Source organism: Cupressus sempervirens, chromosome 2 (assembly GCF_028749045.1).
Source record: "Cupressus sempervirens isolate cs-2001-9-10 chromosome 2, ASM2874904v1, whole genome shotgun sequence".
NCBI classification, from domain to species: domain Eukaryota; kingdom Viridiplantae; phylum Streptophyta; class Pinopsida; order Cupressales; family Cupressaceae; genus Cupressus; species Cupressus sempervirens.
In genome coordinates this window covers 371,664,538-371,680,377 of record NC_143119.1, presented here as the reverse complement: position 1 = coordinate 371,680,377, position 15,840 = coordinate 371,664,538, and the positions used below count along the sequence as shown (strand labels likewise).

Genomic DNA, 15,840 nt, shown 5'->3' with positions numbered 1-15,840 from the left:
GAGATGTGTGTTGTTTCAATAAATATGTATATTTACTGAAGCAACCAACAATGTAATAGAACATGATAATGCAACAGGGATGGTATTTAGTCAACAGTTTGTACGCTCATGCTGAACGGTTCCAATTTGAACTTTCTTCAGAACAGCTTTAACTTCCAGATTATTTCACTGCCAAGAAACAACAAATGTACATGGTTACAAGGAAAACCAATCTTAAGTCTACAGTATCTTGTATCCAATCATAATTTCTTTCACCAAATCAAGAGAAATGAATAGATTCCCAAAGTCCAACCCTGTATGTTCACTTGTTACTACTCAACACACCTGTAATATTAGGGTGTGAAGCTTGTCTCAGGAATATAGCTCAGATGGATGGAGTTATGAGCTACACCTATATTCTATTTTCTCTGGACACACTCCAAATTTGTGGCAGCAAATTTTTCTTGTTACTGAAAACAACTACTTCTCAAAGAAGGTCTATCAGATAATATTGTTCTCTGCTAGTAAATTACATTCCCCTGCTTTTCTAAAATTGGGGTTTAACTCTGTTCAGCTGTTTAGTCGGAACAGCTATGACCAACCTTAGGCCACCCAGACTAATCGATGGCAATTTTGTCTCTAATTACTAAACTGCCCCATCAACAATAGGTGCCAGAAGTTTTGCAGATCCATTTCTAACTCCCAGAAATTTCAGTAAGACAGTTGTTTAGTTGTAGACATAATGTCTGGCATCTAACTGTCACCACCAATGCACACAATGTAACAAGTGCACAACACTAATGTCATTTCCTCTTGTTTAACTCAAATGGACACATGTCGGCATGATTCAATACTGCCCAACATAACAGAGACCCTAACAGCTTTTCGTTCAATAATTAGGATTCCTGTCAATACCTCTGACAGTGTCCCTCCTTTACAAGCTCATTTTGTATTGGTGTCAGGTATGTTTCTGCATTCAATGGTTTCTTTTCTTTAAGATATGCATCTGTTATCACTTTCTCGACATTCATTAAAAATAACTAGTCTCGCTCCTCAATTATTTTGGCATTAAAAGAAGGGAAAATCTTCAGTCTATAAAACTGGTTAAATTATTATTGGCAACAATATCACTCAAATTTTGGCAACAATATCATTCGAACACTCCTTCCACAAATCACTTTCCAGAATTGAACGGTTCTCAGTGGCAAGAATGTTCTGCTCGATTGAATTAATACCCAAGCCTTACTTTGATTGGCACCATAATCCTTTGCTTTGTAACACTATGCAGCTGCAAAATGACACCAGATCTGTCAAGAATTGAGAAGAATTCATTTAATGTGCATAGCAATATGAGAGAAATCTTTAGTGCTAGCTAAATTTTGTGGCTCAAATACTTGTTCGGAAACTATTCAATTCCTTCACTCTTTCAACATTGACCAATAAGAATGCATGGAACTCACAAATTTCTTTCCTAAGACTTTAATCTTCCGCTGCCTGTCATGCTCGCATAATATAAAATACAAACTTAAATGTTCCTGTTCTTCAATTCTTAAGGAAGGTGCTCAAGTAAAGACTGGGTCCTGCTAACTTCACACAATAATCATATTCAATTTTTGACCCATTATTTGCACCACCGTAAAAATACTCAACTCAAACGATATGGAATATTTGTCAAATATTTTGCACAAATTTTTATTCCATACATCTGCCAATTAAAAATGTCCAAGGCCCACAATTGCTTTTAACAGCAAATAAAGCTTTATATTACTTAGGATATGTGCTAAGCCCGTTTCAAACGCCTAATCAACATGTTCTTGCAGAAGTACAAAGCCCAACAAGAAACTTTCAAATTATAGTATCCTGTTTCAATACCAAGAGCCCTTTTCTTTTTCTCTGCTTATTAATTTGTCCAATATTCTGAGTGCAATCTTTTCAGCCAATACTATTCTGATTAAAAACTCTGTAATTTTGTCTTATATAACTCTACAGGATGGCAGGATTTTAGCTTTAATACCACTGTAATATCCCAATCGGATATTCTCTGCAATTTTTATCACAATAATTTTCAGAATAAACAGATGAATTATGCAATGAAGACCAGCAATATTAACTAGTAAATGTCCATAGAGATTACTCAAAATATTATTGCATTATAATATTTGACAATACAATAACAATCCAATCGTAAAAACAGTGATAACAGTCGGATTGGATAACCAGAAATGAACCTGAAATGCAACTGTGAAATCTGTAGCGAATTCACCACAGTTGATGAATCAGGGCTACATCCAATCCACCCAAGAAGAACTTGAGGGTTTGTGTCCTCGGATCCTGAATAGAGGCTGAAGCTTCCTAAATTTCTCTCTCGTCTCATTTTAATTCTCTTTTCCCTTTTTAATTGTCTTTTCCCACTTGAAAGAGTAATTTAACTTTACAAGCTAAAGTGATTTATTAATTCGCCTTTTTAATTTTAAAGTCATTTTATCAAAACAAGTTAATCGTCAGACATTAAAATAAATATCTGCCGAGCTCAGAAAGCCATGTATGAACCTGGAAATGCGGACCCCAACTAAATTACTATAAATAGTAAGAATCAGGACCCCTTGCTATCTCGGCTCCAATTGGCCTGAAAGTGAAGAAGCATGTTTTAAACTCAAACTTATTCCTGGCAAAGACCTAGTTAGCCCACAAGACCATGATGGAAAAGGCTAACGACATGTCAGATGTGTATGGCTAGAAAAGGGGACATTACACTTAACCTTTATGGGCATGAATAAGTTTCTTAAAGCCCTCCATCAAAATACCTTTAATCCCTTTTGCCTTTCAGAGAGAGAGAGAGAGAGAGAGAGAGAACCAAATTTCCATTCTTCAGTCAAGGAAGCATGTGAGTCGGATGACGATGTGACAATGTCCAGATGTAAATGGCTAGAAAAAGGGGACATTACACGTAACCTTCATGGGCACCGTTGCTGTTTCTTAAAGCCTTCCATCGAAACACCTTTAATCCCTTTTGCCTCTCAAAGGGAGAGAGAACCAAATTTCCATTCTTTAGTCAAGGGAGCATGTGAGTCAGATGACACTCGACAATGTCCAGTAATTTTTTTATTGTTGGATATGACAAGGTTCTCGATCATCAGATGAAAATCCATCTGGTTGCCCACATATTTGGAGACATCAGATGCTTGACCCTCTGGCACACCCTTGGGGCAGTTTCATGTGCTGCATACGTGGAACTGGGTTTTCTAGATCATTTTCCACTGAGTGAAGTAGAAATCGTAAACTATCTCTCCAAATTTTGAACCTTGACCCTGAATTTTGAACCTTTAAGTTTGCCAAAATAGTTGCTTTGGAGTGAAGCATATCATTGTCCTCGATACCAACCTTACACATAATTGTTTTTGCTGCTTTCAGAAAAATGAATTGGGGCAGTGGAAAATCCGTTTCACTAATGGCCGGTCATACCCTTAGTTGCCAGATTCAGGCTTGGATCTGAGCAGGATCCTTGATTCTGCCTGTGGATCCGTCAGTACCCACTGCCTGATGCAGATACTGACGGATTGACAGGCAGAATCAAGGATCCTGCTCAGATCCTCAAGGATCCAAGCCACAGCCCAAGGATGCAGCGTGGATCCGCGGCAACAAGGCTCCCACGGATCTTGACGGATTCACAGGCAGAATCAAGGTCCTGCCCGGATCCTCAATGATCCAAGCCACAGCCTGAGGATCCAGTGTGGATCTGTGGCAACAAGGCACAAAAATATAAAATGGTGGGCTCAAGTTAAAATTTAATGTTTTTTATTGGCTTCAAACCCTAAAAACGCCTCATTTATTCATGATGCAAGTTCATTTGTTCTCTGACAGTTGCTAGATTGAAGTTTTTTAATACACACACACACACCCACGAATCCTCCATGAATCATAATTGGGAAAAAAGAAAATCCCGAATCCATGGATCTGATTCATGTGCCCGAATTGGATGCGTTTCACGAATCGGCAACTAAGGTCACACCCTCTTCACAGCGAGGACTTGAAAGCTTGAAACAAGCTAACTACACTCCCAGCCATACAGAAAATTGCAGTGGCCAGCCACACAATCCACTGTGCAATCCATTTTCTGTGAAATGGACACTAGCCAGGATTCCATATATTAGGCATCATTTACCTTACTGCTGTGCAAACAAATAAAGGATCATAATTACAAGCAGCCATGGACTTGCCTGGCCATAGGTAATATATATCTAGTATTATCGATCTATCACATAAACACATAATAAACAAAAAAACTAATATATATACATGCATATGCATACCTATATGTATAATAAACACACTATATTAATATATAAATGGTAATAAAATAAAGATCCACAATATAAACTGTAAAGTAATCCAACAAAGATTTTTAGTCCCTGCCTATATATAGGCAGGGTACTAATGTTTTCACTAGACCCCCCAGGGTACTAATGTTTTCACTAGACCCCCTTATTTAATTTATGCAACTCTAAAAATATTCATGTTCTAAAGTTTGACAAGATTTCTATTTTTAAATTAATTTATGTTAGTTTATGTTTTTTTTCAATTGGTCCATTAGAATTTTCCTGGAGTTTTATGTTATTTTCCCACTTCAAAAATTCAGAAATATATCTCTTTGAATAGACAACATTAATTGCACTTAACAATAGTATGTAAGGAATGCAAGGAATGTATTGCCAGTTGTCTCATCAAATCTTCACCATCCAAAAAGGCAAACACGTGTAGGTCCCCTATTCTAATACGTGTTTCTTTAACTGAAATCATCTCCTTTCCAGTCATGGACCATTAACTTATTGAAGTCTTTTATCTTTACTTTAGGGTGTGTACGATTGTTTCAGTTTTCCTGTCCGACAGTCCTCAAGAATCCTCAGGCCGTTCAAGACCTGTACCGAATCCACTTCCGAAAATGTCGTAAATTTCTCAAACTCTTGGATTCCTCAGCGACGGGCTCAAATCAAGCGAAAATTCCAAAAACATTTAATGTTCTCGGTCATTAATACACCTTCGAACCTCCCGCCGGGAAAAACTGTGATTAAAACTCAAACACCTGCTGAAATGCAAGCATTTCCTGCCTACCTTCAACTAAAAAAGTCCTGAACAAATTTATTCTCCCAGACAAGTCCGCCTTGGGCAAATCAGAAGCATAAATGTAGGAAATTGAACTGAAATCCAACAATAACCAGGAAAAACTATCTGTGTCGAATTTCAACCTGAAAACGGAGCTCTGCTGAACCTTTCCCACCGTATAAGGCTGTTCCGATCCAAACACTTGCGCAGATTACGAAAACGTACACAAATGTGTGAAGTCGAATGAATTGGCCTCTAAATTTGCAGCAAAGTAAATTATAGAACCAAAAAGAACTAGCTTTGTTTTCTTGAGGGTATGAAAAAAATTCTCGAAGGTGAACTCCAAACAAGCCTAGAGCTGACATCCTCCTCCTTATCCCACAGCTCTGATCGCCCCAGCTGCCTCCCATCCCCATTCACCGTCCAATCTCTCCACCATGGCAGACACCTAGGAAGAGCCATGTCACCTGGTCAAAACAGAGCCATGTCATCTCATCCTCATACATTGACAGACTCCCCACCAATGCCCCTGCAAACGCATGGTACTCTTCACATTATGAGGATTTCATGTCCGTTTTGTGATGGCCTGAGAAAAGATTGGCAGAGGACTCTTGCGATTGCTTCTTAATGCAGGTAAAAAAGGACTGCTTTTCTGTTTTACACTCGCAAATCCAACACGTGTCATGGGAGCAATAGTTTAATCCGATCTCCCTGGTGGAGCCCAACGGAAAAAAAAAAAAACTATTTGTATTTCTTTTTCAAGAGATCTCTTTTTCAAACTTGATACACATTGTGTCTGACGTATGCCCTAGGATTCTTTAATGAGACTCACAGGTGGACCGAAATAAATATTAAATTATTGGTAATTTCTTACGTTGATGATGTTTACTAATAGCTTGCCTGGGCTTGTCAATTACGTATAGTTTAAGCAAGAAAACTATTTTTTGAATGTAGAAAAATGGAGATATTGTATTCACTAATTCTAATGTAAATAAAAAACTAGTTTTTGTGATTGCTTGCTGGGTGATTTGTATCGGCTATAATAAATATAATGATACAATAATGCAATAAAAATTTCAAAATTTAGAAGTTCTGAAAAATATTAACACCGTTGACACTAAATTTTGATATTAATAATTATCAAAGAATTTAGAAAATAAACGTCTACTTTAAATTGTATTAAATAATTATTATACTAAGATACATGTTTTATATATATATATATATATAAAGAATTTAAAAATATGAAATTAGAAGAAACTATAAATATATGTGTAGGAAGTATAGAATAATAATATTAAAAGTTTATTTAATATAAAATTAAATTATAAAATTAGATATGAAGACTTAAAATATTATATATTTATTAATCAAATTCTTGTAATTAGTAGAAAAATATATCTATAATGTTCTATAATATAAATTAATATCATATATAAGTGTAATATAATATTATAAAATTCTATGTTTAAAAAATAGTATTCTAAATCTTTTATTAAAATTGTATTTATTAAATAAAATAAATATTATTTTATTTTAATACACAAGACATGTATAATATACTTATTAAATATATAAATAACATTTAATTAATGCATTTAATGTATTAATTGAAAATCATATTAGCACAATCAAGCATATAGATAGATTGCTAAAGTTGGGTAAACTTTGGTCATTTGATCAAACACAGATTGGATAAACATATGTAGGCATAAGATCAATTTGGAAATATTTAATTTGATAAATAAGTAGAATTTTATATTGTAATTTAATCTATCAACTAGATACTTAAAATATATTTATATTCAAATATACAAGAATTCCAATATCCTTTTTATACAAACAAATTCAATTTCAATCATATCAACTATATTAAATATTATTCTTACAATTAGTTTGTTTCTATGAATTTATGTATAAATTATTAATAAATGAGATATTTTATTAGTCATAAAATATTTAAAACTACAAACTAAACATAAACTATAATTTTTAATAAATACAAATGAACTTAAAATTTAAAATATATAAATCAATTAATCTTAAGAATATGATAGATTTCATATTAAGTATTAGTGTTTGAGTTCATGCTCCCTCATTTTCAACTCTTATTTTGTTTGTTTTCAACTCTTATTCTGTTCCTGACTCTCTATTTTGTGAAGCATGTTTTAAATACAAATATCGGAAATATGTATTGCAAGATCTCCTTTTTTAACACATACAGCTACAACCCCTACTATGACCCCAAAAGGCAGGGACTCCAGCTGGCAAAGAGCTCTTGTTTTAAAAAAGTTTAGGATTCCTCTTTATTAGCCAAAATAGCTTGAACTGCAATACTGCAAACTCTAGAAACTGTGAGTATAAAAAATGTCAAGCTTTATCTATATAAGATTTCTTTAAAAAAAGAAAAAGAAAAAAACTAGTTGCAATGCTCTATCTCTTTTATCTCCCCAAAACCTCAGCCAACCCTGGACTCAGGTATCGCTGTATCCTTTTATTCCTGTGGCATCTGTATCAAATTATCAATAGGTTCCTGCTGCAATTTTGAAACATAGATCATCTGGTTTGATAATGAATTGCCATTCCTGAAGTTGTGATTGAGCGGCCATTATTTGGAAAGCAGATTGTTTCAGAATTCCAACAGGTTTGGAATGAATGACTTTTAAAAACTCCATGGGTTACCTGTGGGTATTCCCAGGGATGGCTGAGCACACCCTTTGGGTAAACTCAAGATGTAGTAAAAGTAATATTTACAGTGTCCTGTACACGTGATGTGCCCAGCATATACCTAGTTTTTGAATGCAATAAGGATGAAACTATTGACATCTACAGTGGTTGTATTTCCCTTTCATTACCTTTTCTCAGCCTTATTTTCCCAAAAGTTGATGAGTAGAATACACACATGTTGCAATTTGATGGAAGGCACAGAAACCGTTTGTAAAAAAATGTCTACATTTTGTTGGTCAGCAGCAATATTTAATTTCATTTTCTTCTTTCCCCATTCAAGTTCCTTTCTGCAAATTACAGTATTCAATCTCAGTAAATGTAATAGTTACATAATTCCTTTTAACATTTTACATGCAAGATTTTTATCTGTCGTTTTAATTTTTTGATAACTAACACCAGTCACAGTCTTCCATTTAATGTCTTCATTTAAATTTGCACTTTATTTTTAAAAGGAGACAAATGATACGGAAAAGAGATAATATCAAAAGGGGTTTGCAAATTTTTTTGAACTGTTATCTGTGTTTTGCAGGTACCTCCAACTAGTGTGCCTGTCATTGTGAGAGAGTATCGAAGGGAATACTTGTTAATATAATTTAGGAAATTTTGTATACCGTCTTCCATAATTCTTCCTGCTACTTTGAATATGCCGGTGCATCCCAAAGGGTACAATGTTGGTTGGTGGCTCTTTTTTAAAACAATTATCGTGAATATAATTTTAGAGAGATTCAGAAAATGTCCAGGTTGGGTAGTTATATGTACTTGATTCATTAAGGAACGCAATATTGATGAGTTTACCACGCCCTAAGGAGCCAGCTGGCTGCCGGGTTCTTGCATTTCATTTAGTGATCTATTTTCATTTTTTATTTGATTTTTTAGAGGCCACTTTTTGCATAAATTGCATTCCAGGCGGACATGCCTTTAAATAGTAAGTAATCTTGATGTTGTTTGTAAAGTTCACTTTGAAAAGGGATTCCCTTAAATACCATAATGCAAAGCAATAATTGTTCCTTTTTTGACAATTCTGTGCTTCTCTCTGTATTTGGACGCCATTTAAATTTTCAAAGGTGGACAATGTCTTATGTATAGTCTTGTAGAAATATATCACAGTATATGAAGTTTATGTTTAAAACTTTATACTGTTATGGGGATTATCTTTGTAACTTTATTTTGTTCAAAACATTATTTATGCCATTTACTGCAATCAAATCGTCGTGGTTCATTACCTTCAAATGGTTCCTTGAGCTTCAATTGGTGCTTGGGGCTTTTAGTTTGTGAGGTCGATACTAAATTTTTTATAGATCAGCTAGTACTCGAATCCATCGTCTTCCCATTTGGATGATGCGATCCTCTATCGGTTGCCCTGTTGGCTCCACATGAGGGTTTTATGCCTTACAAAACTACTTACACTTCGGAAACTCTAAACAAAGAGATGCCAACTGTCAACTGAAGACTGGACCAACTAACCGGAATTAAGAAATCCCCATACACTTTTGACTCTCCAAGACCAAGGCTGGTAGACCTGGATTCACCTAAACATATTTTTACCAAATCAATCACAATGAATCCAAAAAAAATAATATATCATCTCAAAGTTCAACATTCAATATTGATCAACATTGGCTAATTATCTCTTCAAAACATTTGAATAGAACTTGAGATGTAATAAATTACAGTAATTTATTTAAGAAATTGAACTTTGACATTTGATTTGATTTATAAAGAAATGCTGGAAATGACAAAATATTGCATCATTTACTACTGAAATGACTAGTGCCTTAAAATCCATTGAGTTTATCTTCTATGACCTATAGATTCAATTTTTGAACAATACCGAGATTATCACTGACCTAATTTGCAAATGCCTTACAATCACAATCATTTGAAATTAAAATTTTGGCCTTTTTAGTTAATCCATATATTAACGCTATGAATAAAACATATGCATATGAAAGTATGCAGTGAATAAAATAAAAAATTGCAATTCACAAATTCACAACTGAAATAGTTCATAGGAGGGATCAAAAAATAAATGCTTTCATTAAATTGCCCTTCCTGGGTTCCAATAAATTGAAATTGACTTGAAAGATTACTCCAACAAATTAAACTCTAAAGCATTCTTTGTATTGTATTTGTGCAAAATTTATCATAACTCTAAATTAAAACTTGTATTCTATTGACCGAGAACAAAGTACACTATTATTGTTTTACAAAATTTTCGCAACGCTTCCTCAAGTGATCTTGGAAATCCTTTATAGAAATTGGATTGCAACAAAGCCATGAATCACTTAAGGGTACAAACAAAAATGCTTAACAAAATTTAGACACATGGACACACCGTTTTGGACAGTCAGCTGTCAACCTCTTCTTCAGTTGTGGCTTCAAAGTTGTTATGCAGATGTCTCCACAACAAGTACATGCGAAGTCAAGAAACTCCGTGAATGGTAATTTCTCTTCCTCTATCTACTCCATCAAATCTAACCAATTGTCTATCTTCAGGTCCACCTCATCTTGTCATCTGTCTCTGATAACAGATCAAATCCCTCAGTTGCAACTCCATGTTTGTGGGCCAAACGCAAAATTTAACAGCCTCCAATTCACTTAGTCTAGTCATTCACTTTGCATCTGTAATAGCCTTAATATTTGAAATATATTTTACAGTATCCACTTCAGCCTTGTACAATCCATCAATAATGCGGTTAAAGCCTCCCATGTCAATATTTCCTTCAATGCATTCCCTCACCTTTTCACTGCTCAAAATTTGGTCAAATTGATCTGACCACTCTTGCCATTCCCTCAACACTCCCTCTGTATAAAAAAGTACTGTGAATTAATGGGTTAGAACTGCTCACAAAAACTTGCAACTTACTCTTGATCAACTATAACTTCCTCTGAAAAATTCAATCAAATTATTAGTGGTCTTCAACATCTTTTTGGTGTTAGTAATTTTATCTGGTAATTTTGGCTTGTATAACCTTGCAATTCTTAATCTTTCATAGAATAAGCTCTGACCTGATCACAGCGTGTACAAATGATTTTAAAATGTGATCGCATCCTGATAATCCTTTTCTGCAACCTGCAATGCCACATGAGCCCCACAAATATCTGATAACTTCTCTCTTAAAACATCAATCCCGTGTCAATCTCGCGTTGCATAATCTTGAGTAATATGGCGTTCTCAACACCTTTCTTCTCTATTTCACTCTGTTGCAACTTTTGCTCACTTTCATTTATCCTATTAGGCCTCACACCCACACCCACACCCTCACCAGGAGTGAGGGCATAATCCCCTTCTGTTTGCATTGCAATCTCTGTGGAATTGGAGCTCTCATTCTTCTTTGCTGGCTCCTCTCTTTCAATTGTACAATAATCTCCTCCAACTGATAGTTGGTCTTCAATTGACCCTCGTATTCCTTAGATATCCTGACAAAACTCTGGTAAACTTCAACAAGCTTCTTTTCCATCTCCTCTTCCGTGGCAATGTTCATGTGTGACACATGATGTAACAAGTCAACAATCTCTGTGTTACTGGTATCTTGAAACCTCCACATCAATTGGCTGTTGTCTGTTATGTCTTGCACATCCATCATTTGAGGCTTTGGGGTTGCAGTAGCTAAGGACCAGATTGCTAAGGTCTTAGTCTTTGGGTCAAAACCTGATCCTCTCCTTATATCTCACCTATCTCCACCTCAGATTGAAGTATAGAGCGGTTGTGCCTCTTTATTTGGTCGATTGTAAATGAAGATTGTGATAACCAACTCCCAAGGACCTTTGCTACCATCTATTTAGGATGAATATGTGGCATCGCAGACTATTCTTCAGCATCCTTGCGAACATGCGCTTAACCAACCACATCAACTTTAGTTACTAACCTTCAAACTTTGCAACCTTGCGAGAAAGATTTCTTGTTTGTTCGCAACTTCACAAGTCTTAATGTTGCTTTACTTTTTAACTCACGATCATGCGAAAATTGAACACCTTGCAATTTCGCAACCTTAAGACACGTGTCATGAAAAACAAATGTGAGCATGTGACCTAACATGAAAATGAGTAACATTCACCTAAGCCCTCACATGCTTCTTATTTAACTTACCACCATGTGAAAGACTCCCGAGTCCCGACCATGCAAAAAGTATCACGCAAGATCGCATGTCAACTATGACTTGATCATACCCTCGATAGTGCGATTAAACCCTGTTCTCAAGTTTGCAATTTAAGACAACTGCTTCTTCTAGTCCGTAGTCCATAGGTTCCGGAAATTGAATTTTAGATGAAAGTTGGTCAAAAAAGTTGTTATTTTGGCCAGAAAATTGCAAATCATTTCTGTTAATTATCTACTGGCAAGTTTTTATCTCACTTCACTTTTAACTCTTGATTTGATATTTATTAATTGTTATCTTTATTTTTAACTATTATTTTTCCTTTTCTATTTATTAAAAAAAATGATTACTTGCGATTTCATGTTGCGATTTTTATTTATTTAACTTTTGATTTTAGTTTTTAAAATTGGTTTAATTTATTTTATATATTAGTTTAATTTTTTCTTTTATATTTTTTAGTGGGGTTTTTTAAATGATTATCTTTTTCATGTTTGATAAATTGAATTTAAATAAATAATATTTATTAATCTATTTAAAATCATTTAGTAAACATTATGTTATTTAAATTAAAGATTATTAATAATCTAATTTGTTCACATAAGATTATATTTTAAATCTTCACTTTTAACTATTCTTTTTCTTTTTTATTTATTTAAAAAATAATTATTTGTAATCTCGACATTAATCATGTTGTGATTTTTATTTATTTAATTTTTGATTTCTAAAATTGATTTAGATTTTGGTTTTTAAATTATTTTAAATTATTTTTTAGTCGATAGGCTATTTTTGAGAATTTTGTTCTTGGGAATTAAATTTTTGACAAAAAAGTTGTTAATTTGATTGGAAAATTGTAAATCCTTCCCGTTAATTATTTACCGACTAGTTTTTATTTCACTCCAATTTTAAATATTTGTTTTGATATTTATTATTTATTATCACTTTTTTGAAAATAAAGGGGTAAAAACTTTATTAAAGATCAGAGAGCACTAATACAAAGAGATCAAGGACCTAAGGTTCTAAGGAGAAACAAAAGCCTAGCCCCAAATAGAGATAAAACAACCAACACCATCATCTGTCATCATTCTCAATCCTGTCCTCATCAAGAATGCTCCTTAAGTCAGAACGAAGCTCTTGAGGAGCCAACTCCCAATCCTCAATTCTCCATCCCTCAACATGCTCGAAAGCCCATTGCGCCAAACAATCAGTTGCCTTATTCCACTCCCTTGGAATATGGGCAGAAGTCACTATTTCCATCAAAGAACTAATTTGCAAAATTTTGTTGCACAATCCTAGCTAGCTGCCAATTAACATCCGCCACTTTCTGTTCAATAAGCAGCTTGATCAACACCTGGGAATAAGATTCACAAACTATTCTTCTCCACCCTAAAGCATGAGCTTTCTCAAGAGCGACAAGAGTAGCCAACCCTTTCACCAGGTTAATGGTCTGAATCCCATCATAGATTGAAAATATAAAAATCATTGAGCCTAAAGAATCTCTACCAATCTCGCCGATACCAGTCGGGCCCAGATTGCCCCTGGAAGATCCATTAGTATTGATCTTCAAGACCCCATAGGGGGGAAGCTGCCATTTTCCAACCTTGTCAATTTTTTGCTTCTCATGTTGTCATCTCTTAGCCCTGAATAAGGCCAAAGAAGACCCCAAACTCCCCAATCTCTCCACCAACTCAGTATCTCGTTTCCCTAGAGGTAATTCCACTTCACACTTAGCCTCCACTATCTCTTGAACCATGCCCAATAACCTCTGCCAAATTTGTTGCATTAGTCTCTATTCTCCAGGGAAAATCCTTCGATTGCGCTCCAACCAAATTTGCCACAATAAGAAGATAGGCCCCACAAACCACCACTCCTGTAGAAAGGGAGCCATAGAAGGGGGCTGACCCATCCCTTGCCAAAACTCGATCAAGAAGGAAGCATGGACACAAGGAGTTGTCCAAACACCCCACCAAAAACGCCAGAGCTGTAGGGCGAAAGAGCAACGAAAGAACAAAGGGGTAGAATCCTCCTCATTAGCCCCACACACAACACAAATAGAAGGGCCGTGGAATCCTCTCTTCCGAATATTTTCCCAAGTCAAACATTTATTCCAAGCCAACATCCAAATAAAACAGTTACATTTTTGGCCAAGATAACTTGTTCTAGATCGTCTTCCACCACAACTTTTTAGGCAGAACCATCTTATGAGACATCAACTTGTTGTACCTAGAGGCTATTGTATAGGTCCCCTTAGGATTGGGAGACCAGGCAAGCACATCATCCTCTCGGAGAGAACAACATCTTCTATTGGAGAGGATATTTTGCAGCACAACACATTCCTCCTGTAAATCAGCAACTGACCATTCATCTGGGGACTTCCACTTAGCTAATTCCATCTAATCGCAAGGGAAAAAAGACTTAAAGTCACTCACCCATGACCAACCAGTCTCCAAAAAATGTTGACAAAGAATCACCAGGTTAGGAAACTGAGAAGTGATTGGGGGATATCCATCCCAAGAATCCGACCAAAATTGAGCCTCCGCCCCTCTCTTGCAAATCCAAAATAGTCCATCATTAATAAGCTTAGCCCCTTTCTTTGGAGTATCCCAAATCACAGATCCCTTCCCCCCAAGTGGATACCTGGAAATATCAAGATGAGGGATCCTCGGGAGATACTACTAAGAAAGAATCATCACCCAACTCTTATCCTGCTCATTACACCACTACCAATAAAGTTTAGCAGCCAACGCTTCCCTAGTCAAATTTGACTGCCTCAAGCCTAGTCCCCCATATTGTTTCAAACTGCACACCACTTCCCATCTAACCAAACTCCATTTGGAGGTCTCCAAGCAGCCGACACATATAAATTGGCACACCACATAATCTAGATCCTTAAGAAAGCCTATAGGAGCAACCTGGAGCATGCATCTATAAATGGGCAAAGCCTACACAATTGACTTAATCAATTGGACATGACGAACAAAGGATAACCAACAATGAGACCAGTGATTAACTTTCACCCCAAACTTGTCCAAAATAATCTGCCAAGACTCCCTGGAAAGCCTACTCACCGAGATGGGAATGCCAAGATACTTCAATGGAAGATTCCCAATCTGAAATCTCAAAGTGTGAGCAATCCTATGCTGAATAGGGTCCGAAGTATTGAAGAAGTAGATGGAAGATTTTTCCTCATTAATTTGCTGTCTTGAAGCAACCAGGTACACATCTAAGACTCTTCGAAGATTAGATGCCTCCCTCATTGTAGCCATCCCCATCAAAGCAGTATCATCTACAAATTGCAAGTGAGTTTGTGGGGGTAAGGCTCCATGCCACCTCTAGCCTTGAATAAAACCAGACTCCACATTTCGTTTAATCCATCTCCCCAAGTGTTCAACCAAAAGAATAAACAAATTAGGGGAGAGAGGGTCTTCTTGACGAAGCCCCCTTGAAGCCTCAAAAAGCTCTGAATGACTCCCATTAATAAGCACCGAGAAAGAAACTGAAGTAACACAACTCCAAACCCATTGAATCCAATCCTCCGCAAAGCCAAAAGCACTAAGAACCTACCGCAAGAAGGGCCACCTAACTCTGTCATAAGCCTCACCCATGTCCAGTTTGATAAACATCGCCTTCTCATTTGATCTGGCCATAGAATGAATGACCTCAGTTGCAATAACAATCCCATCCAGAATTTGCCTACCAACTACAAAACCACTTTGTTCCTCGGAGATCAAATCAACAAAACCCTTCTTCAACTTGTCTGCAATATGTTTAGAAATATTTTTGTAGATAACATTGCATAAAGAGATGGGCTGAAATTGGCTCAACCTATCAGCCCCCTCATTCTTGGGGATAAGAGCAAAAAAAAGTAGCATTTAAAGCCCTTAACATCTGCTTATTATGTTGAGACTTATGAACCACAACCAGGAGATCAAATTTGATG

The 15,840-nt window shown here is 35.8% G+C and overlaps 1 protein-coding gene across 2 annotated transcripts in view; it reads left to right on the top strand.

The window, feature by feature from the left end:
* Window positions 1–8,825, top strand: part of LOC149572687 (NagB/RpiA/CoA transferase-like superfamily protein) — a 38,912-nt gene extending 30,087 nt beyond the window's left edge. For both annotated transcript variants that reach the window (XM_089813769.1, XM_089813770.1), the window contains exon 7: window positions 8,336–8,825. In XM_089813769.1, coding sequence (XP_089669895.1) covers window positions 8,336–8,398 — 63 coding nt within the window. In that variant the 3' untranslated portion in view covers window positions 8,399–8,825. The remainder of the gene's footprint in view (window positions 1–8,335) is intronic.
* Window positions 8,826–15,840: the final 7,015 nt, after the last annotated feature.